This window comes from Triturus cristatus, chromosome 10 (genome assembly GCF_964204655.1).
Source record: "Triturus cristatus chromosome 10, aTriCri1.1, whole genome shotgun sequence".
NCBI lineage: Eukaryota > Metazoa > Chordata > Amphibia > Caudata > Salamandridae > Triturus > Triturus cristatus.
The window spans coordinates 306650913-306676157 of record NC_140593.1 but is presented as its reverse complement, the minus strand read 5'-3'; the positions used below and the strand labels follow the sequence as shown (position 1 = coordinate 306676157).

Below are 25245 nucleotides of genomic sequence, written 5' to 3'. Positions count from 1 at the left end.
GGACTTCTGTGGATCCGTGACTGACATCTGCTTCCTGCAGTATCCGCATGGCTTGAATTCTATGTTTTTTTTGCCGGGCATTTCCCTCCCTAGCACACGGTGAAAGAATCAGGACCTCGTCAGAAGACCAAAAGAGGGAGCATAGCTCCTAATCAGCATCAAAGGGGGCAAAAAGAAAGTATCTGACATAAGTACGCATGGATGATACTTATATGAAGCTCCACTCCATAGTTTCTAGGGCAGTCTGGAGTCTCTGTGAATTCACATGGCACCTCTTTCTGGCAAATTCGAGTAATGTTGAAAATATTTGCGGATTCAGTCTGGTGCCTCCAGGGGCAGTCCAAACACTCATAAGCATGTATTTATATACTAACATCACTAGAGTCGGGCAGGAGTGAGATTTTGTTGGGAGGTTATTAGTTTAGTAGGAAGGGAGGTATTATGTAAAGAGCAGGAATTTTTGTTCCTGAGTGTCAGTGCTGTGTGCAGCAGTCAGAGGTGAATACGGAGAAAGCTACAGTGTTTGGAACGGTAGAAGGAGAAAGCCTCCGTTTTATCATGCTTTTGCGGTTCTGGCTGGAAATTGAGTGTTTTTAGCTTTCTATTTGTAAATATATAGTTAATGTAGCTATAATAAGGTTACATAATTCTATGTCGGGAACTGAGGTGAGGATTATGCTTTTCCTCCTTCACTTTATGCTCCAGCAGCTATAGTAATGAGAATAAAACATACTACATTTCCCATGAACCATTAGGAAAAGATGTATTCCAGAACAACCAATCATAACTCATGTCAAATTAAGTATTCTCTCCTTATCAACCTCTTTCTTTGGTGCTCCATCTGCACAAGAACTTTATAGTCCCTGCAAGTGGAATTGGTTAAAAGGGGCATTAGCCGCGAGGTCTGTACAGTGCAGTGCAGTTCGCCGGCTGTTTTGAGGACACGATTGTTCCTGCATGTTCATCTCACCATAGGATTGTGTATGAGTGCCTGGTCTAATGAAGATGAGACACAGAGCTAGACATAGAAGAGCCAATATATATAGTATTGTACAGTGTAAAGCCAGTCATATGAATTACACTCCGTACCCAGAGACAGCAGTATGCTTATGTCACCGACCTTAGTCAATTACTCTCTGATCATACACAGTTCTTTCTTGAATGAGGCATACATCCCTAAGCCCTAGACTTCTTATGCCCATCATGCAGAGAGGGGAACCAATTTCTTTTAAAGAGGAGGTTAAGGAGTTCTTTCCTTGAGATGACAGCATATCATAGGTAGTGGATGCCTCTGTACATAAGGCTGTGAACAGTCCCATGGGTCCTTTTGGGAACTAATTAATGGCTTGGGCTGCATCTCTTCCTGAGCCAACCCCTCTAAGGGAAAAGTTGGCAGATCTTCTCAGACACATGCATTGGATAGTACATCTGGATTTGAAATAGAAGTATTTAGCGATTCCCATTTTTCAACCTCCATCAAACATTTTAGTAGGGCCAGTGGAAACACAGAATACACCTATTCATAACACTACCTTTCGGCCTATTATCAGCACCCTGGTGCTTCACAAAGGTTTTCAGAGCAGTCATGGAATTTTACTGCCTGACAAGTGATGTTAATAGTGTGCCCCAACGATATCCTGATTATGGATCAATGTCCACATTGCCTCACAAGACATCAGAGTATGACCATCTCACTATTGCAGATACTATGATTTATAATCATCCAGGAGAAATTAGAACAAACACCATACCATTTCTATGTTTTATCATATAGACGACACAAGCAATAATGAAACTGCTGAATATCAAGATGGCAAGCAAAAAAAAAAAGAGCTGAGGCAAGCTTTAAAAAAGTTTAGAATATCATTACAACAATTAGCTTGATTGATGGGGCTCCTGGCATCGTCCATCCATTCCAGGTCCCACTGCAGTACAGAGCTATGCAACGGTTAAAAGTGTCATATCTGAGAAGGGGACATGTATATTTGGAAAAAGTGACCCTTACACCAAAGGAAAGACAGGAGATTTAGTAGCGGCTCCAATATATGGAAACATGGAACTGCAGGGCGATAGACAGATCAACATCAGACCTAGTTGTAGAATCAGATGAAAGCAGACTGAATAGGCTGGCCCAGATGTGGAGACGTATCTACCGCAGAAAGGTGGTCAGAAGAAGAGATAGATTTCCACATAAATTGTTTGGAAAGTTTGACCAGGTCAGTTGCAGTCAAACAGTGAATGAAGAACACGCTGAAAGTTGCAAACTGTTGTACATCACTGTGGTTCATTACATAAATCATTTGGAAGAAATCTGCCGAAGGCTGACAGACATTTCCACAAATTATGGCATTTTGGCCTGGAGAATCAAACAACAGTAACAGTGAAATATCTTCCAAGGATACAGAATACACGAGGATTAGCAATCAAAGCATTTTCAAGATGTCAGTGCATGGAAATTACATCTGCGGGTGTTCGAAGAATTCGTGATGAGATGGTATATGTGCTATAAGTGTCTGTTCACCTCCAGGATAGGCCATAAACCACCAAGGTATTACAGTTAAAGACCAGATCCAGAATCAACTGATGCGCTTCGACAGATGTGGACGTCAGATGTCAATTATGTCTTTCCTCCACTCACTATGATTTAGAGGGTGATGCGACATTAAGTGAACTCTTCTTGATCGTCCCAATTTAGAAATCTCAAGTCTAGTTCCCAGTTCTGATGGAACATCCTGAAATTCACTGATCGTCTACCTCACCAGGTTCCACTGCCTGGTGACAGAGCGCTAACTCTAACTCATGTCGTTGAGTATTTTAAGGAATGCGGGACAGGCCTTTCAGAACAGGCGGAAGAACTCATAAGGAAGTCCTTGGCTCATAGCACAATCAAGAGATAAATGTCAACTTGGAGACACTGGACATGTTGGTGTGAGGAATGACGTCTGAGCCCCATGGGGTCTGACCTTGATCAGGTCCTGAATTTCTTTTTACAGGTGGTATATGAATGTCAAGCTTACAGGGCAATAAACACCTTTAAATCTGCCACCTCAGCTGAACATGCCCTGGCGAATTGTGTAGCGATTGGTGAGCTTCCAATTTTTCATAGATTGAGAGTTGAGAGGTGTGAGACTCTCATTAGCTTCAGAACCAGGATATATCAACCTTTGGGATGTCAATCCGGTCTGAAATGTGTTCTTCTCATGGCAGCTGAATGAATATTTGCCAGGCAAGAATTGTCAGATAAGCGGACTAGGCATCTTTGTTTAGTATCCTGCAAAAGGGTGTCAGATACAAGGGCACTGAAACTCCCGGGGAGGATGATTAGCTCACACAGGATTACGTTCTCAGATTTGAGATGGACTAAGACTATGAAAAAGACCATCACCTAACCAGAATTTAAAATCTTTCCGAAACTGTGTGTGGCAAGATGCATTAAATCCTATGAGGCCATGAAAAAGGAGTTCAAACCTGCCTGTATGACTCAGCTGCTAACTGCCATCACAAAACCCTTCATAGTACTGTCAACCCAACCGAAGTTAGGTGGGTAAGATGGGTGAAGCAGGAAGTAGGCCTCGACATTTCAAAACTTGGAGCACATTTCACCAGGGGCTATAGCTTCCAGAGCTTTCTTTCTAGAAGCATGTTTATAAGGTATTACGAAAGGCAGCAGATTGGTCATTTGATTCTACTGTCGAACACTTCAAGCCGATGGAAGATGTAGCTTCACTGGTTGCAAGTGAGTTTTAAATTAGCAAAATCCTCACCTCCGATTCTGATAAAGAATATAACATTTCCTAGCAAACATTACGTAAGCGTATTAAATTCTATTAAGGACATGTAGGCAAGGATTATTCCACCCGGCAGTTGTATGATGGGGTTAAATATCAACCTTATGAAAATTAATGAGTAAGTATGAAGGCTGTTGGTTGATAATATTACTTGTGTATGGAGGTATTATTATGGTTTGCCGTTCAGAAATTAATGAGTATTATAAGAATGTTATATATAGGTTATGGAGATAATTTGGAGACAATGGTATAATAACTAGGGGTGGGCAGAATTTGCGTAGTCGTGCTACGCAAAGCTTCACGAAACTGTAAAAAATCTCCGCGAGCACGCAGAAATTCCGCTAACACTCGGAATTGCTTGTTCTCGATGCTTCTTTCTTGTTCGCGAACGCTGTTTGCGTGCTCATGGGGAAATATCTTGCGAATTTGCATTTTGAGAACACGAATAAGCAAAAAATTCCGCGAAGTCGCGGAACACATATCTTTTAGACAATTCCGAGTTCTTCACGGAACGCGAAACTACCCAAATTCCGCAAGCAGAACGGAATTTACGGCCCAGGCCCAATAATAACATAAGTTTGTGTGTAGAGCAGAAACAGGAATGGGGGCCAGGTTAGAGAAGGGTGCGGAGGTCACAGGAAGAAAGAGGAAGAGAGGCTCATCAGGAAAGCAAACATATGTTAATGCCATAGAACATAATTTGTTGACGACTACATTATTTCCTTATGGTTCACGCACATTTTCTTAGTATTTTTATTGTTATTCCTGCAGCTGCTGGTGAATAAAGTGAAGGATGAAAATTATAATCCTATCACTTCAGTCCCCTTAAAAAACCTAAAAGTTTTCCTGCACGTTTGCTAGGACATTTGCTATTAATCTGGCAAAACCTGAACAGTACGTTTCCTCATCAAAAATCTATCCAATAGAAAAATCAGTCTTCTCAATTACCCTACCCATGTTTTTATCTCCTAAAATGCAGTTTACCTGGAGGAATTCATACAACCCTGCTTTACGAATATAGGGTCTACAGGAGGTACACCTACAGCCAACTATCGTATTGAAATAGCTGTGATATAACTGATCTATAGCCCTCCCAGGAAAACAACAAATAAATTAATCCTATTTAAAGATCACTTTTCCAGTTTGAAGTACACTGCAGTAACATCTATGTGCTTCTTCTTCCACTCAAACATGATTTAGGGGCGCAACTTTGTACAAATTATACATGGCCTTATTATTTTAACGTCAACTTGAAAAAAAGCACTTTTTTCAAGTTCCTGAAGGCTGGGTTAAATACGTTATATATTGTTTACCTGGATAAGAGGGAGGTTCTGGTGGATTTCATTAAGGAAAAAATGCTAACTCTTAGGCTGCTAGGACTGATTCACTCTGCGACACTGTCAAATTGGAACTGGGTTGATCAGGGAACGAAGAAAAGCTGTGATTAAGGCCGAAAGAATGGGTACGTGCTGGGTTTTCAAGGTCGTTCGATGATCTGAAGAAATGGTTTCATATAAAGCAAGGAAAATTAAGGATTGGGGTAGGCAGCATGGATTGGACGTTTTTGCATCTTAAATTTTTTCTTCATCTAGAAACTAAGGATCACAGGATGGAAATAAAATGTCTTTGGTTATTTAAACTCGGAGAATAGCACAGTCAGAGAATCAAGGAGATCTTCTGTTACCCACACGGACATGTCCACTCTGTTTCTTTTAATTTTAACATGTTCTGTTAGGCCTGAAAAGTGGCTGAGTTAAGCACCTGTTCAGAGGCGTAGCCAGCAACAGTGTAGCAGGAGCAGTGACACCGGGGCCCAGAAGTGTGTAGGCCTCCCCGCACCCTGATTACCAACCATTTACTACTCAACCAAGGGAAAAGGTACTACTTGTTTTTGTTTGCACTAGGCTCATGTCTTCATTGTAACACCAATGTACTAGATTCTGACATCTAGCAGTGAGAATAGTTACTATATGCTGCTAGTCAGTTAAGTGGGAAATGTTTTTCAAAAGGGTAAAAAGCATGAGAGGAGTTAGTATGACTGTACAGGAATGTGTAATTCTGCAGAGTAATTTGAATAGTTGGAAAAGTCCTGTACAGTTTTAGTAATCTCTTAAACGTTATGATGCCTCTTAGTTCTTCAAGTTGTTAAAACATGATGAGATAATTATAATATTTAAGATAAAGTTAAGACAATGAGTGTTCAAAGTTTAAGGTTCAGGGGTTGAATGTAAAATACCAAAATAGAAAGAGAGAACTAAAACTAATGCTCAGTTTTAGTGCTATTATGAATTTGAAATATTTAATTGAGAAGATACTGCACGCATTGTCACTTACCTATCGTAAATGCGAATGTTAGCAGGGATAGCGCTTATAAACCCAACTAATTTTTTATTTGATGTTACACGAACTCCACAGTGCCACTGAGGAAGCCAACCTGGAGGACGCAGCGCCCTGGGAAGAATTTGTAGATAGGATACAGTTAACCACTGTTTATATGGGACAACAGAAAAAGCAAGAAATAATGCAACCCACCCGTTTTCCCCCCACAAAAGCATATGTACTTACCACTGCAGAAACTCTGGTGAATAATCAAATCTGAACATATTGTCGTCGTCTTCTACATAATTTTCATTCAACAATGTGTACAGTTCTTTTAGCTAAAAGGTCCAGATGAAAAAATGCACATTAATAGAGCAATTTAAAGCAGAGGTACTGCATGCGTCATCCAAGTCATACCGTTCCAGAATTTTCTAAAGCATTTCGATTAAGATCCCAGATCTTTTATACCACGGTCCAACACAAGCATTTGACAAGAAAGGGTTCACTTTAAACGCCTTCCTGACACTTGATTAATTGTTGTGCTCTTTATTCAGTTGTGGTTAGCCTGAGCATCAGCTGGAGAATGTTCTCGTACATGTCCTTGATAATCCGCAGCCAGGGAGCTACAAGCTTCAAATGACTCACAACTGCTTTTGTAGGCTGCTTGGAAGATAGGCGTACCTTCAAAACATGCTTTCATGGTTTTGTTCTATCTGTAAAAGCAGCCTTTCAACAAGTAACCTCTCACACGGTATAGCAATTATCTCGGCTAACACTCCAGTGAACTCCCAGATGCCACTGCAACTTCAACCTAAGTCTGTCTTCTCTTTTTATTACTATGCATCCTCTTTCAGGCACATTACCTGTGAAAGTACTTTAAGGAGTACCACATTCCTATCATGGAAAACCCATTTCTTAAGCATATATTATTCAATGAAATTAAAGAGTAACCCACAAGGAAGCCATGCCGAAGCCTGAAGTAAGAAGAGTAAGACACAAATATATGAAGTGCTGTGCCAATCAAGCTTGGTTTTTTAGGTGATATACATCTAAAATAGCAGTACCGCACAATTACTCATGGAAAAGGCTTTCTGTTTTGGGCTCTGAATTATATGGGGGGGCGGGTTGGGTGGAGGTGCTTCCTGGCAATGCCTCTTGAAGCTGAGCAGGCCGGCGAAAACGTGTCTTTCCTATGCTTGTCTCATTCATAAAGAGCTCTATAGTCCCATAACTAAGGCATCATTTATTCACAGCATGGGCAAACAAGGTCACACCAAGCTGCGAAGTGCAAATAATAAAGTATAAAACCACAGAAAACATTCACTTTTCAGTCAAAAATATAGCCAGTAGCTCCATATAGACTGCCGAAGAATGCTTTTATTGTCCTAAGTGCAGTCTTCAAGAAAAGGTGCAAAAGCATCACGATTGACTAATTACAAACCTCCCCCATGGGCTTTCTCAAGGTAAATAAGACAGTTTCATGTGCCTATTTAACATAAAAATGTCACTCAATTAATTAAAGGCGCCACTAATTAAAACCAAGATTCAGGAATAGCAGTCCAATGCATTGTGGGTAATGTATTGCCTCATATCCGGCACAATGCATAATACAGATCATAATCAAAAGCTAAAACATTCTATGATATACACTTACCATCAATGTGCAATAAAGTGAGATAATCATAAACAATACTATCAGTTAAATATAAGGGTCATTCAACATTTTCCTTTAGTTCTAATGCACAAGACTGTTCAACATACTATATGTAGTTGTCCTAATAATAAGCAGAATGCCTAGTTTTATGTACATCTTACATCTTGAAAAACGAAGGGACCTACAATACGATTTTAAACAATAGATAGTGCTAAAAATGAATAAATTCCATCTTTTAAAAAATAATATTTGCGATGTAGCAGAGAAAGGACAAAACAATAAATATTACATAATGCATAATCCCTAGTAAAAAAATATTCTAGAATTCCTTGCCAATTACAATCTCCATATTCATTTAATTCACTGTTCAGATTAGAAACCAGTTTTTGTCCACTGGCAGGGGTATAATAGATCATCCATTTACAAATAAATTCCTTCTCAAATACACACAGTTACAGAATGAGGGACAAGCAAACAAGGTTGTGTTGGGAAATGAAAAAGACTATGAAACAAACTAAAAGATGCAGGCTAGCAACCCACACGCCCAGACTGATTCGCAGAAAGAAAATAAAACAAGCATTGGCAATGTCAATAGGTCTGGCTTTAAAAGAATGTTGTATGGTAAGGTTAAGCAATACAAAATACATTTCAAAGTATGTATTTGTGTGGAAGTAAAGAACGGAAGAATAACATTGGTGTAGGTTAAAAGGTCAGGTGACAGCTAAACTGTCAAGCCAGACCTAAACATCTATATAGGTTAATGACTGTCCCCCTTCCATCTGTGCTACTGCCGGAGAACAACACCATAAATTACCTAGTTATCCAAGACACCTTTATGGCATTAGAATGTTATGCATGTGCCCCTGAAAGTTCAATCTCAGGGAGCTGGATAGATAAACAAAATGATCACAGCTGTGTGGAGGGCAAGCACTTTTTTGGGGGTCAAGTTTCTGTTTATTGGCAAAAATGTTATAAAACAGTTCGAACAATTACAGCTAGTAGCCGTATCACCATTCCAACATGCCATCTTATGCTAATTTTCTCACATTCTCTCAGTGCTGGAATGATCATCTGGTGCTGCTCATCACTTGCCTTGCGTCCTTGGAATTTCCAAAGTACAATTAACAAACAACCCCAACTCCCTCTCCCACCACCCTCCGTGGTGGTGGTGAAGCCATACCCATCTTTCTCTTGCTGCTACTCTATGCCAACTGATGGAGTGGAGTCTTCACGTGTAGTTTCCGACACAAGCCTTTCCCTTAATCGCCAGGTGTCCTCTGTATAATCTCTGTCGTGGCACTTAAAACTGAAACACGTGTAGCCCCCGTAATGTGGGTGGACATACTGCCAGTGGGAGCCCCTTTGTAAGATACGCTACCAGTGGACCTCACTTGTATTCAAAAATTGTATATATTTGTCTCTAAAGATATCAGACATACGTTCCATCGGGAGTATTTTCCATAATCGTGCGTGCCATTGCGCCAGCACTGGTGCTTCTTTTTTCTTCCAGTTAGCCACTATCGCCTTCTTAGGTGCTCCCAGGCAAGCCCACATAATTGCTTTGTCTGCCTTAGTTTGGTGCTCTAGTGTGGTGTCCTTGAGGCCCAGTATGGTCGCGCCTATAGAACTCGGTAAAGGGTATCTCAGGATGTGTTTCATTTGGGTCAGAATTTCTTCCCAGAATGGCTTAATCGTCGGGCAGTCCCACCAGATATGGTGAAACACCCGGAGGATCCCACATCCAGCATCAATCCGAGGTGATGAGAAAAATCTTCCTGAGCTTTGCGGGTACCAAATACCAATCGAATAATATTTTGTAGTGCGCCTCTCTCAAGTCAAGGGAATGGTTAAATTTAGGGATGTCGGACCACAGGTGTTTCCATTTCCCTTCTGTTATGTCTCTCCCTAAAGTCTGTTCCCATGTACCTCTGTATCTAGGCTGTGGTGCCTTTGTAGTGGATACCAACAACTTGTACAGAAAGGAGATAGTGCCCCTTGAGGTACTCACTTTCCGCACAAAGGTTTCCTTTGGGGTCAGGTCTCTAGTTGCTGCCTCCCTTACTTGTGGATGTAGTGCCCAATGCTTAAGCTGGAAGTAATGAAAATGTTCCGTGGTCGGCACCCCAAATTCACGCTGGCAATTTTCAAAGGTGAGAATGTCATAGTTATGGAATAAATCTGAGAGTACTCAACACCCTCCCTCTCGCCGTGCATCAAATGGGCCTTCCTTCAACGCGGGCGGGAAGTCTGGGTTAAAATGTATAGGTGTATAAGGGGAGGGAAAGGAGGTCCATCCCAAATTCCTAGTCACCTCGTCCCATGTCCTAAGAGTAGTCCTAGTGGGGGTGCTTAAGTATGCGTTAATATTCTGTTTGGATTTCCAAAGCACGTCCCAAATTGTCTGACCCATGATGGCTCAATCCATGTGAAGCCAGTGTTTGTCCGACTCCCGCAGGTTTTCTCAACACATGAAAGGGTAACCTCGCTTCTCCATCCTGAAGCGTAGGATCATGGAGCGAATCCCTTTTAAAAACTCGTCACCCAGCTCTATTGGGAGTGCCTGGAACAGGTATAAAAACTTAGGGAGAAGGGTCATTTTGACTGCGCGTTTCCGACCGAGCCAGGATATAAACAACGTTTCCAGCATTGTAGTTCCTGTTTTATCTGACGAAGTAGTTGTGGGAAGTTTGCTTGGAATAAGTCTTCTATGCGAGGGGTGATCTGAATCCCCAAATATGTTAAGCTGTGTTTGGCCCATGTGAATGAGGATTCCTCCTGTATTTGTAGTTTCTCCCCCTCTGGCCGTGTTCTGTTTAGTATTGAGGATTTAGAGAAATTAACTCTAAAGCCAGCCATCTTCTTGAACTCCTTGACTCCGACTGTAATGCTCGAAGAGCCGTGAGAGTCGACAGGATGTTGTCTGCAAATAATGACACCTTATGCTCATCCCCCCCCAATCCTGATCCCCTGGATGTCTGGATTTGCCTGAGTCGGGCAGCCAGCGGCTCAATACTCAGGGCAAATAGCAGTGGGGACAATCGACACCCCTGCCTTATGCCTCAACCAAGCTCAAAGAACGCCGTGCTAACCGGTACCTTAGAGTGCGGGTCTATATAGTTAGCTTTAATCATTTGAATGAAGCCTTCCCCAAAGCCAAACCTCTCCAGAGTGAGAAACAAGAAAGGCCAATCCACCCTGTCGAAGGCTTTTTCCGCATCTAATCCCAGTACTATCGCTGGTATTTTGAACTTGTTTACTTTTTCTATAAGACGCAGGTTTCTGCGGATATTGTCTTGAGTCTGCCTCCCTTTGATAAAAACCGGACTGATCGGATGGATAATATCGGGCATTAGGTTTTCTAAACGGGACGCTAGGAGAGCAGAGTAGAGTTTGGCATTGAGATTTAATAGACCAATCGGCCAATATGAGGCGCATAGCTGTGGGTTCTTCCCCACCTTTGGAATTACTGTAATGAGCGCCTCTGCCGTAGGGTGACCGCCTGTCCCGATGCAATGTCATTAAAAAGGGTTGTCAGATGGGGCAATAACTCGGGTGCATAGGTTTTATAGAAAAGGGCCGTTAGACAGTCCGTCCCTGGAGACTTATGTGGCCTGAGCGCCCCGATCGTGAGTCTTACATCGCCGAGATTTGAGCTTCCAGTAAGTCCCTCCATTCTTCTGGGATTCTGGGGAGCGCACGTGAATCTAAATTAGTCTTTTGGGCCTTGGCCTCAGGGGGAGACGCTTTGTAGAGAGCCTGATGCAAGCACTTTTTTGTGGAAGCACATAACTTCTGCCCATTCAAAACATATCTGGTCCCCAATAAGTGTGCTGGCCAGAGTCCCTCTACAGCAATGATTACTTAATTGTCTGGAGACCGCTGTGCTGTCAAGACCGACCGTAAGACAAGCATAAATGAATTAAGAACATAGAAGACTCAAAGGGTAGTCTCAAAACCGGTCTCTCGCAAACTTCATATGACCATTCCTCACATGGGAGAAGAACTGAAAACCCCAGTGTTTGCTTTAAAAAGCAATCTAAATTAAACCGGATATGGCCTGCTTCCATTTGCTGGGTACTATCCAACAAAAACGCTTGAACACTCTGTTTTCTAAAGAAATCAAGTGGGTACCTAAATGCACAGGAAGCAGTTCAACAGCCACCCAGTCATATGTAAATATCAAGTGACCAGCTTCTAGAGGTGAAAGAGGCAATCCCAATGAATTAATTAAAAGCAAAATAAATCTGAATATTTGAAACTACACCAAAATAAATAGGAATAGATTTTTGGAAGTGCTTAGGAACAAAGCTTTGCCTGGCTGGTGGACAAACAAAGTTCTGGGCTAATCTTAAGTCAGGATTTGAAGCGCTTGACGAGACTTTCGTTACTGAATGAAAAGATAAACGAGAGCGTATCATCATTGACTGTTGCCTTGGCAACAGTGTAAAAACCTTGAAATGTTAATTGGAAAATTAAAACACGTAAAGACCACATTAGAATTTCAGACAAAGTTAGGTCTGTATGAATGTAACCCAAGTGATAAGGATTTTTTCACTTTGTATTTTTCTCCATACCCAATCGCCTTTCCCCCTGTATTTTCTTTCACTTTGCTTGTATCATCAAATATTCACATTCCTACTTTAGTCCTTCATCGAACTCCTTCACAAGAAGGACGTAATTTCATATATCCAGGATTACAAAGAAAAAATGAATTATACCCATCTCAACAACAAATGCACCTGTAAGTCTTGATGTTACAATGACAATGCAAATAACCCTGTTATGATTGGGCAATGGGTTAATGAACAAAATTACATTTGGCCTATTCCTTTCATTAAAAGGTCTGTTCCGTACCTTTGTCCCTTTGAAGTAGACAAGTATGTTTGTAAACTTATGACAATATATTAATAGGGCATTTCCAGAGATGGATCTCGAACTGCGCAGACAAGCTCTCCCCCCTCTGTACCTTCGACAGACAGCGCCCCATGATCGCCACCTGGTTCAACACTGACCTCTGAGAATCCAGACGCACCTGCAGATGTCTCAAGAGTGTATGGAGAAACACCAAAACGCCAGACGCTCGAACCACCTACAAGAACGCCATGACAGAATACCACCAACGCATCAGATCCACCAAAAAGACCTTCATCCAGGACAAAATCCTCGCCAACTCCAGCAACTCGAAGGAACTCTTCAGCATCATCCAGGAATTCACCACACCCACAAGTGAAGCCTTGGATGTCACTCATTCCCAGGGCTTCCGCAACAAACTCGGATCCTACTTCCATCTCAAGATCAAGTCCTTCTACGACAACTTCAACAAACAGACACCCGACGCCGAAACCACGCCCACCCCCAGCAATGCCAGCCAGCCTACCATCTCCGCCTGGATCCCGGTCACCACCGTCACGACCATGAAGAACTTTCCCTCGGGGGCCTCCACGGACCCCTGCTAGCCGCACATTTTCCACAGAGCCACCATAGCACCCAAGCTACGATGCACCATCAACGCCACTTTCGAATCTGTCACATTCCCTGATGACTGGAAACGTGCAGAAGTCAAGCCCCTCCTCAAGACGCCCTCCGCAGACCCTACGGACCTCAAAAACTACAGACCCATCTCTCTCCTCCCCTTGCGGGCTAACGTCACCGAGAAGATCATCCACAGCCAGCTCACGAACTTCATTAAAGACCACTCCATCCTCGACTCCTCCCAATCTGGATTCCGCAGCAACCACAGCACCGAGACCGCCCTACTCGCTGCCACAGGCGACATCCGCACTCTCCTCGACCAGGGCCACATTGTGGCCTTCATCTTACTTGACATCTCTGCAGCCTTTGACACAGTCTCCCACCGCACTCTCACAGCCAGACTCCACGACGCCCGCATACAGGGAACTGCCCTCGACTGGATCTGCTCTTTCCTCACCGGCCGAACCCAAAGAAACAGACTGCCGCCTTTCCTCTCCAAACCCAAAGAGATAAACTGTGGAGTACCCCAAGGATCATCGCTCAGCCCCACGCTCTTCAATATCTACATGGCCCCCCTTGCCGCCATCGAAAGACAACATAGACTCAGCATAGTATCCTATGCCGACACCCAGCTTATCCTCTCCCTCACAAGGCAACCCGACGCCATCAGACTCAGCTTCCAGGAAGGGATGAGAGACGTTGCATCCTGGATGAGAAGCAGCTGTCTGAAGCTCAACTCGGAGAAGACAGAAGTCCTCGGACCCACCCCCTCTGCATGGGACAACACTTGGTGACCCTCTGCCCACGGCAGCCCCCTACTCCCACGGACCACACCCGGAACCTTGGCATCATACTCAACTCTGTCCTCACCAGGACCCGACCGATCAACGCTGTCTCCTCCTTGTGCTTCAACACCCTCCGCATCCTTCGCAAGACCTTCAAGTGGATCCCCCCAAATCCAGAAAGACCGTCATCCACACACTCATAGCCAGCAGACTGGACTACGGAAACGCCCTCTAGAAATCCCTGCTCCGAAAAAAGTCCAGACCATCCAGGACACCACTGCCAGGCTCGTCCTCCGCAGCCCACGACACGAACGCATCACCCAGCACCAACGAGACCTCCAATGGCTCACCGTCGAGAAGAGAGTTACCTTCAAACTACTCACTCACACCTACAAATCCCTCCACAACACCGGACCCCAATACCTCAACGAAAGAGTTTCCTTCCACGCACCCAAGAGAAACCTCGGGTCCGCCACCCTCGCCGACACCCCGCGCATCCGCAGAGCCAGAACGGGTGGATGAGCCTACTCCTACATCGCGCCAAAGACCTGGAACAAACTCCCACTCAATATCAGACGTTCTCCCACTCTGCACACCTTCAGGAAAAGCTTCAAGATCTGGCTCTTCAGCTTATTAGGAGCTGCACAACCAGCCCCCCCCCCCCCCAGCACCTTGAGACCCTCACGGCTCCGTGGTGCGCTTCACAAGTCCCTGATTGATTGATAACTCTTGTTTCTTACTCTAACAGGGTTAAATGTTTCTCTGAGCAATTTCAGATAACCACAAACCGTGTAAATGTAAATTATAACTAGTATGTTTATCTTTTATAATATAATTCACTAATCTATTCTGCCATTCTGCTTTCTATTAAAAACACAATTATAAATACTTCTACTGTAATGCTTATATCATTTTATTTAATCTTCAGTTGTATGATTTATGTATAGATTGCTTTTGCATATTTTACCGGTCCAAACCATATTCGGGTTCTTTCCCAGATGGCAATACTGTATAGTTTACAGTCACCCACAACTAAAATAAAACCAATATTCGAGTTAAGTAAAGTGAGAGACTGCTTAGTGGCTTTAGTAAGGTGCAGAACTGTAGTGGAATCACTTTGGAATAATCCATATTCGGTGTTCACAACAGGAACTTTAATGTGTCCTGTTTTGCAGATTAAATTGGAGGGTGATCGGTTATTGTTCATCGAGATTTTAACTCATTTTATCAAAGCTGCCTGGAATGTGTTCCTGTTTAGGAATCTGGGTAAGAAAAAACTTGAGAAATTAACATATCCCTTCTTACAAGCAATCAATGAAGTGCTTTGTTTGGAATCTTTATCTCAACTCTTCACGATGGCTTTATTTATCTTCAACTGGTGTTTCTAAAGTTAACAACATTGGTGTCAGCCCACGCAGGAAGTTGTAAGCAGTCAGATAATTCCTAATCATACTAAAAATCCCCAGTAAGACACGTCCTTTTGTCAGAATCTTCCACTGTTCTCATTTACATATGAAGAAAGAACTACTAAAATGATTGTTAATGTTGGAGGATTTTTGCAGTGTGGACAATATTTGATTGTGACAGAAATTCTTACACCAATTTAGTAAAACAGCTTTCAAATAGGAGGAGGAAAGATCTTTGATTTTATATTTATATAATCTAACGTCATGCCGATTGGATGCGAATCTTCCAAGCGATGATTATGAAGTCACAAGAGAAAACAGGCTTCAATGTCTTCATAGCCAGCAGGACCACCTCATGTTACAGGTGTCACCTTACAATTTGGATAGACAGTACAGAACCAATAACCCACAAAACAGTGTTTGATGGGTCATAAGTTCTCTCAAATATCCATTAACTAATCATGCAACATAGGACTTCCTGGCTACCATGCTGACTTCGTGATTTGAAGAAGGTACATTCAGAAGTTATAAAGGCATCCATTGACAAAATATTATGTTGTCGCACTGAACAGGACCATGGACAGCTCTTACATATCTGCATTAGGTGCAGATGTTTGCCCCCCGGCCAGGCAAAAGGAGACCTGTTAAGCAAATTGGGAAGGTACAGGGATGAGCTACAGTAAGGATGTTGCAAGCTTGGCCTTGTGCAACATCCTGACGACTGTTATTCACTAAGTCAATATGTATTGAGCAAAGTCCCTAAGGAAACAAGTAGCAAGGCATATTTTACATAGCTCTGACCAAGGTCGAAAGCAGGGTGCACAATGCTGGCATTTGAAGACTCTTAATGATGGCAAAGAAACTGTTGTGAAAAAGGCTTAAACCAATGAAAAAAGACAAAAATGTTGAAAAGTTCAATTTACATGGATATGTGGCATGATAGAGCAAGCGGAATCAGTTTCTACATTTAAACCCTCACAGGATGAGCAATGATCAGAGAAATGGTTTGGTTTATAAATTTATTCTAAAATCTCAATAGTCAGTGAGCCGAAAGTGTGGGAAGGATCTACATCTCTGTAGTTTCCAAGTAGATGAAGGCTAGTTTATTTCCACAAAGATGACAACAAGGATCCTCAATGGAATAGCATGAAAGATAGCGAAAACTTAGAAAAATGGCCAATGCACGTCAGGCACAGGGAAACGGAAGCCTCCATTTTTTTCCACCCTCCCTTCTTTGCATCTTTAAAGTAGTTAATTGAGACTGCAAAGACTTAAGACCTCTAAAGACAAAAAAGAAACCAAGAATACTCATTGAATACATGTTTCACAAACGGGGTCCACTGTCAGGGAATGTAAGATACGTACTTCAAACTACTTCATTAATTGACACAAAAAACTAGCCAGAGCAAAATCACATGAAAAGAAATCATATGAAAATCATGGCTGAACTTTATAAATAATAATGTGGTTTCGGATTGCCAAAACGATCAACAATGAAATTAACTTGGGGAGGTGTTCAAAGGTTGCAAGTAAACTTTGAGTAGTAGCAGCAGATTACTTACAACAATTGCAATTACAGAACAGATTGTGTCTCGCACACTCTGCGACATGGCTTTATTTGATTGTCCTTTTAGCAACTCTGTAACACTGGAAGCAGAACCCTTAGAACTGTATATGTTTATTTTCCCACAAAAAGAAAAGATGCTCAACCACTTCTATTAGATGCTTGTTCTCCCAGGCAATGCCTGGAGGAGATTTTCTAACCGCTGGTTCAGCTTTGCAATTTTTCCAGATATGTGTGCAGTTTATTGAACATTCCCAGGAATGTGGTTCCACTGATATCATTCAACTAAGAAACTATCTGTACAGAAGAGATATAAAATAGGATCATATTAAGTTACAAAGCAGAGTTCAAAATAAATCGCAAGCATTTTGAACCATGCTCTCAGACAAAAACTAGTTATGTTACCATTGAATGGCCAGGTTTTGATTGCTTACATTATTTCAAATTTTCTAGCTTGGCATTTATCTGCTAATTTCAATAGTACAAACAGCATACAAAAGTCCATATTACGAGTATGAAGCAGCTAGTTTTAAGCAAACCAAAGTTTGAACTTACCACTTCAGCATTGCTCAAATCCAGAGTGTCCCACATAAAACCCTGCGGCAAAGAGTAAGAGTCTTGACGGATATTATCTTTATCTGGTTCAATTGCACCATGAGAAGTTATAACTTCATCTATCATTTAAAAAGGGGAAAAAAACGTATTAGCATACATTTATAGCAATATATGTGCTAACGTGTGCCTTTGATATAAGCAAAACATTATCATTATCATCACCTAGTCAATTACAACATCAGGAGGCAACTGCTTTAATAGTAGGCTAGAACTTTTTTTAGACTCTAAAATGTTTTTGCAGGTTGCATGTGTTATCAATAAATTACATATAGCAAAAAGAACTGCATCAATCTATTTATGGTCAATATTGAAGGACATTTAGCTAGAATAGCAATCACAAAAAATATCATTTACTTTAATCTTTTCAGCTTACAATTTTCAGCTTCGGATGGGCTTGATTTAGGGGCAGAGGGTCAATTTAATTAGTGACAAATTCGTCCTGACAATTTTTCAATTGCTCTGTTAAGATGAATGTGTAGGTTTTTTTGAAAGGTGCTTTCCTTCCCTTCCCTTGCATACTCTATTTCCTCTTCGAGGGTCACTCTCAGTACTTGAGTTTTTTCTCAAAGATAAGTTAGTAATTAATCCGAAGTCCCAGATCACAGCAAAAGCTCACCAGGAAAACAAAATGCACAAGCTACTTCCCAAATAAATAAATGTGAAGCTTGATTACAGAGCAGAGATGAAAGATGATTGAGCTGCTTCATTCCTAGGAGTGCTAAGCTATAAAAAGAGAGCGGCGTAGAACTAATGATAAAAGCTTAGAAGTCTTAAGAGAGCTACTGCGCATGCCCAGGCGTCCAGCTCCCATACTAGTAGTCTTTTTGGGCAGAGCAAGCTCCGGGAGGTCAGGTAACCTAGAGGCGCTAATGGAGGCAGCACTGAACATTTACTTCCATGGTACTAGAAGCCAGAGCAAGAGACCGAGAACACAGGGTAGGGCGTATGGGCATCCCTGATGGAGCAGAAGCCAGGTTGCTGCAGAGGAGGAAAGCAAGAGCTCTCACGGGATGGAGGGGGGGTGTGGGTGGGGGGGAGAGAAAAGAAGAGACTGTCACAAGCCATTCAGTGCGAAGCAGATAAATGAGTGCTTTAACCATTCACTGCATTACATACGTGTCAGTCTTCGTCAGTCATTACTGCTACATTCTCCTACTCTGTTTGTCTATAGAAGCAAACCCACAAACTTTATTAATGTTCGATAGCTGTGCTATACCAGACCCTAAATAATTACATACATAAATATTTTCAGTGGTACTTTGAACGCGCAGCTTTGTGAAGTAGGCTTGGTTTAAGGTTAATCATTCAGCCAAAGAACCTGCTACAGCGTAATAGGTTACAACATAGTAGCACAACATACGAGTATGATATCAGTGCAACATAAAGATAATATTGGGCAACCCTGCTTACCCTTCTTCGATTAACCAGAGTGCAAGTTTGATGTTGTCCTCATGGGCAATTTACTTCCAGACAGATTAAGGTCACAGCCGGCGCCTTTGCCTGGATTAGACATGATGGTGGTGGTATTGCGAGACATTGTGCAGCTGCGCTACTTGGTAACTCAGTAAAAGGTCTAAAACCAGAAGTTCTCATTGCCGAGAACCAAAACAGAGCATGTAGGGTGATTGAATGTGGCATGACACGGCAAAGGAAGTTGTCCTAGAAATGGTACCATCCAAAACTTGCCTGAATCTGCTTTGAGTTTACAAGACTCTTCTCCTCAACCTGAAGGTAAAATTAACTTCGGCACTATTCAAAAGATGATCAAGATCTGCATTTGTGGTACCAGAAGGGCACCCACTTGCCAAAGTTCCTAAGATTACAATGGTACCAAGGATCGGTCATGAAAGCAGAAGCTGAGGAGGAAGAGGCCAGTAGTTGTTTCATACAAGGACTTGTATTGTCTGAAGTGTTAGGACATTTAGAAGAACATTTGGCATTTTCTGAGACCTATGTTGGCATGGATGAGGAGAATTTTTTCAGTTACTGTAAAAAAAATCAACCTGATTGTTCGCGCTTACATTATACAGTACAGAATGCGCTGTCATCAAATGAAAGGAGTCACAATCCTTCCTGAGATCTCTGATAAAGAGATATCCTTTACGCAAGTTTGCTGATGAAATTCATGCAATAGTCAAAGTGGAATTGTTAATGGCAGGCTTATCATCACAAAGGGTGATAGTTTTAGACAAGGACATTCCATTAGATGCTGTGAAAAAAGAACGTTGAATCATCAGTTACAAATGCTTATGTAGCATCAAACTTTGCTATCATACGAAGCACATATTCAAATTACATTATTCACGGTTTCCTTAAAGAGTTTCAGGTATTGGGTTGAGTAAAAACAACAAGGCACAGATTCAGCATCAACACTGTCAATAATGGACCAGCTAGTCCGTTTGCCAGTGAACATTTCTTTTGCGTCTTGAGGGGCAGCAGCTGTAGCATCAGATTCTGCGATTGCAGTTAAGATGCGTGTTTGAATGTATTGCAGAAAGCAATGATATTGACTCTTCCTTTTTCAAGATGAAAATTATTTTGTCCAAATCTGCAAGAATTAGTCAAAAGATGCTCGGAAAACAGAAAGCTGATGGCCCAGTCTGCTCATTCTTCTGAGGAAGGGGGGTTTAGCTACTGACTAGTGTTTGGACTGGGAATAGGTTCTAAAGAGGCTTTTTGTGTAAAGAGTCGAGGCCAGGGTGAGGGGTTTGTTTCATCTCCAAAAGCATTACTATGCTCCAGACCATTCCGAGTTGCCTGTTGGATGTTTCCCAACAGCTTTTCATGATTTGGGGACAGAATGTGCCCGGCAGATGGGAGACAAAAATTGCAAACAAGGATTATCGAGTGCAGTTTTCTTCTTCACCAGATCAATTCTTCTGTCAGACTTTTCTTTTGGATGACCACTGCTGAAAGGAAATCAAAAACATCTGGGAAAGGTGACAATCATCACAGTACCAGAGAGACAGAGAGAAGGCAGAGGGTGCGACTCAATTCTATTTTTGGTAGAGAAAGTATTATGAGACTACAGACTGGTGTTGGATCTGGAGAGGATAAACATCTATTTTCCTCGTCAAAGATTGAAGAGGCTCTCTAAAACAAACGTTCTGAGATATCTGTGATTTTGCATCCAAAATCAGCGCTAGCAGTTTCAAGTTCAGCAATTTGGGATTTTATCTGCCCCAAGAGGTTTCACAAAGTTCTTACAATCAGTGGTGGGTTGAATTCAAGCTGAGGGGATACTAGTCTTTCCATATTAGGAAGATCGGGTGATTGCTGCTTCTTCTCTTCTGAAGGGTTCATAACAGATGCAGCTCATCTGTAAAATGCTATTGGAGCACAGTTTCCTAATAAACGTAAAGCTATCCCACTTGCTGGAAAATCAACATCTCTAATTCATCGGAGAGATGTTCAGTTGTGATCTGGGACAAATGTGTTTTACAATCCACAGGCAACAAATGTTGGCTCTGTATCGGAGTTCTTTTCTAGCAAAATCGGAAGCTCCAGCCTGAAAGTGGCTAAGGGTGCAGAGGAATATCCTGTCAACTGAGACAATTCTGCCTTGGTATCGCCCACATTTATTTCCTTAGGTTCATCTCCTGGTGTTTGGGAGCCGGAATTGTCAGATGTATGAATCCCTGATCCCTTAACAAATCATCCAGAAAACCTGGAAAAATATTGCCTAGTTTCCCTCCCACCTGCAAAGGTTATAGATGCTAGCGGGAGAGGATGAGGACACATTTGAAGGACAAGGTAACTCAAAACAGATAGGATCCTCTGGAATTGTGAATGATACGCCATTGGAAAGAATTGAAGGGGTTTCATACAGCTATTTCTTCCAGGGTCTAAAGGATTAGGTGGTTTGAATCAGACCAACAGTCACATTAACAGATCCTATTTAAATCACCAAGTATGGACGGGATCCTTGTTCCTATTATCTCTGACCCAGTTGACCTTTCTATAGGCAGAATAAAATATCTTGGCTCTCTGTGCAATTTAAGTTTCGGGACGGTAGAATGGGCAAATGGTCTAGCTGAGTTGTTCTTTCTAGTCATTGACCTTTCTCATCATCCCCTAGATGTTCAGCAGTTTGTAAAAAGGGTTGGGACCTCTTGGTTAGATGTCTTGAGGGCTTTGGACAATACTCTTCTTCCTGTTTTTTTTTAACAGTCAAATTCTATCTCCTGAAGCATTGGTAGTGATTGAGCGGTTAATGGCACCAGGGACTGTGTATGCCTTCCCTCCAATACCCGATTTCAGGGTGTTACAAAACATTCAGAAAGATCAGGTGGAAGTAGTGATAGTAGTTTTCTGTTCGCTAAGTCGTCCGTGGTTCCAGTCAGTCTGTCTACTCCAAGACATCTGTTCCTGTCACAGTTGAAGCTTTTATGTCTCGGTGTAGGAATCTGAAGTTTGAAAGGTTAATGTTACAATATCAGGGTTGTTCTCAGCTGAAGTAACCATGGTTATTAAGCAATCTAGACATGTAGAAACACTTAAGGTGTAAGCACGGCATTGGCATTACTTTAGGAACATAACTGGTGTCGAACTTGTAAGCTAGCTAAAGTTTTAGGCTTGTTGCAGGATAGATTTGCATTAGCTAGCATTATGCATTCCTAAAAGCCAGTAGGGAAATTACACACATCTTTAGGGATTCTTACATTCAATACATTGATAGCATGGCATCTCAAATACTGAAGAATTTAATTTCTTATTAAAGAAATTAGGGCTATATTCAGTGGTTCCTTCTAGGATCTTCCTCTGGTCTATTTTTTCACTAATGAGGCCTTTAAGTCCAGGTCCTTCATTGTTGCCAAACATTCCATCAGTTTATTACTCTTGTCCAACTCCAGTGGAAGATGCTTCATATTCCTTGAAAGTGCATTAAGCATTATTAATTTATGTAGAGAGAACCGCTTATTTCAGGAAACATAATTCCTTGTTTATGACATTTGGTGTTGCAGGTCTAGGTCTTCAGCTTTCAATGGCACCCGTAAGAAGGGGGTTCAAATGGACTGTCATTGTGGTTTATGAGAAGGAAGAAACCCAAATGTTGGGTTTAACCCACGCAACATCCAGCAGGGGGATTAGTATTAACATCTTGGCTAGCTGGCAAAGCTGCTTCCATAAAGGGCACTTGTTTGGGCTGCCAGTTGGGCGACATTCATGTCTAATTATCTCAAACATGTGTGAGCCAGGGTGTCATCAAACTTAGGGGTTCATGTTCTTCATGCACCTACAGGTCTCATGTGAGAGTTTCATTATAATTAAATCACAGGGTGTTGCAGCATAAATGTTGCACATGTTTGATTTTCTGATTACCATTTGTACTGCTTGAGTAGGATTCACACACTAAGGACTGGGATGGGGGAGATGGACAAGGAGGTAATGGCCTATTTACTTAGCTCTTATCTTCATTACTCAAAGTTAGCGTCATTCGAAGTCTTTCTCATCACGGTCCTGGATTTTCGACACTCCTACCGTGTCCATATGGACAACCAGCTTGTTTATAAATGTTAATTCATTAATTTGATTTTCAGCTTGATGTTTCTGAAGTGCTAATATGCATCACCTGATTAAACCAATAAGAACAGGAAGAGAAAGGAAGCCATGTTTGCAGTTTGTGTATTTTTGCTTAGATGGATGAACAATAATCTGGAGTGGCAGGACGATTAATCGTCCAGTAAAGACTGTAATGTGAAAGAATTGAAATCGCAGTAACAAAAATTACTGATAGGTAATTGTGTCATCAACTGAATCTTTTATCTCACTAATCACCATAGCTCGATGGCCACTATTCATATGTTATTAGAGCAATCTTTAAAAAAAAGGATCAGTTGTGAACACAAGGATGAAATACTGAACTCAAATGCAGATAAAAGCAAATCTGACTAGATGTAAACGCCTAACCTCACAGATGAATTTCAAACAGATGACAGAAAACCATTTCTTTCCAATGATGCAAGACCGGTTTGCATGATTATGAAGGAACAGCATCCAACAGAGTAGAGGTCTATCTTAAAAATCATTTAACATAAATACAAGACAAACACAAATTACCCTACAAAATGACAGGAGAGATAAAAACTAATATGACCTGTTGTACTCATTCTATTCCAGAGTACAAGTAAGAACCAAAGAAGACATGCATTTTACACTAAGGCATGCAAAAAGTGGATCATTTGAAAAGCTTTTTTCTTTTTAATATCAACGTCAGCATATTCACATGCACGAGCAGAATACACATGTTGTAGACTATTCACACACAATACACAAGAAAAATAAGCTTAATTACAAGAATGCAAGAACCCAAAGTTTATGGTTAGCGGTGGGAAGAAGAGCCAGCATCCTTTCACTGGCCTTGTTTTGTAAGCTCTGTATATTAGCTGCGCCTGTTTCCTGTATGGAGAATTGATGTTGACTGAGGGATGGCTCTTCTCTTGTGCCATATTGGGATGATGCAAAGCTGCGATTAGAAAGTTAATTCAAAGTGAGTAAACCAAGTGGTGCCTTGTGAGGTTTTTGGGAGTTTGAAGAGTGATAGAGTAACACTGTGTCCCAATCATGGGTGCCCAAGTCCTTTAGCCTTTTCCTCAGCAGGGCTGATGGTCTCATTATAGCCTTTATCTAGACCACCAGTCTCAAGGTGGTACACTGAGATTCTGATATGATAGATTACGGAGTGTCTTGCAAACCAGTTTTATTGGCAGAAAAGTGAAATTGGTTCCTTAATCCATGAGAATCTTTTTGTGTAATCTGACTCTCATAAAGAAAGGAATGAAACTGACACAGGGGTGAGCTGCTGTTTTGCCTTTAAGGCAAACAGCCTATGGACAGCAGGTGGTATAGTGAACATTCACCAGACTGTCTCTAGTCTCTTCCAGACAATTGCAAAATACCTAATAAATCCATCACCTCTGAAAGGGCATCCGAATCATTGGAAGAGATTGTTAAGTGAGGTTTGGCAGTGTCACTGTGACTTTTTATCTGACAATCAGGACACCATTTGCAGTACTGGTGCACTCAGCATATATCCCAACCAGATAAACTGCGACAATGTGGGTCTTCTCTGCTGCTTCTTGTCTTCAGTCAAGTGTTCGTGGACATGTTGCAACACGGCTGATATGAAGACTCAATGAAACAGGAGTTATTCTTTGGTAATCCCCCTTTCCTCCGCTCCGGAGTCATGTGATTAATCAGATCTCTCTTGGCAGACGTTTGCTGGGAATTTAACTGGTGGGGTTCTCTTTCAAGCACTTTGTACGTCATACTGGAGCGTTATAACCTGGATTTGACGATATTTAAATGACTGCCAGGTTCTAGCGGCAGCGATATTATGGCCAACAACTTTTCAGCCTTTTGTCTACTCTCTTTGTACATGGCTGCAACCTTTCGTTACAACCATGTTTGAGATGAGAAGCTTTCCGTCTGCAAAGGTGACTTCTCCTCTCTAGTAGTTAATTTCCCTTGGCTTTCAAATAAAAAAAGATTCAAGAACTTGAGAAATGTCTGAGCCTAACACTACAGGTTCGGGAAGTTGAGGCATAATGCCTACTGCCAGGGGAACCAGTTTGTCCTCTGTTTTAATAAAACATCAGAGGTCAGATGGGTTCAGGTGCTCCTATGTGTATAAGTAGTAGTT

The 25245-nt window shown here is 41.7% G+C and overlaps 1 protein-coding gene across 2 annotated transcripts in view; it reads right to left on the bottom strand.

The window, feature by feature from the left end:
- NMT2 (N-myristoyltransferase 2) overlaps positions 1-25245 on the bottom strand; it is a 257288-nt gene that overhangs the window by 51589 nt on the left and 180454 nt on the right. For both annotated transcript variants that reach the window (XM_085631260.1, XM_085631259.1), the window contains exons 4-6: positions 17544-17662; positions 6354-6445; positions 6123-6239 (exon numbers count right to left, since the gene is read on the bottom strand). In XM_085631260.1, coding sequence (XP_085487386.1) covers positions 6123-6239; positions 6354-6445; positions 17544-17662 — 328 coding nt within the window. The remainder of the gene's footprint in view (positions 1-6122; positions 6240-6353; positions 6446-17543; positions 17663-25245) is intronic.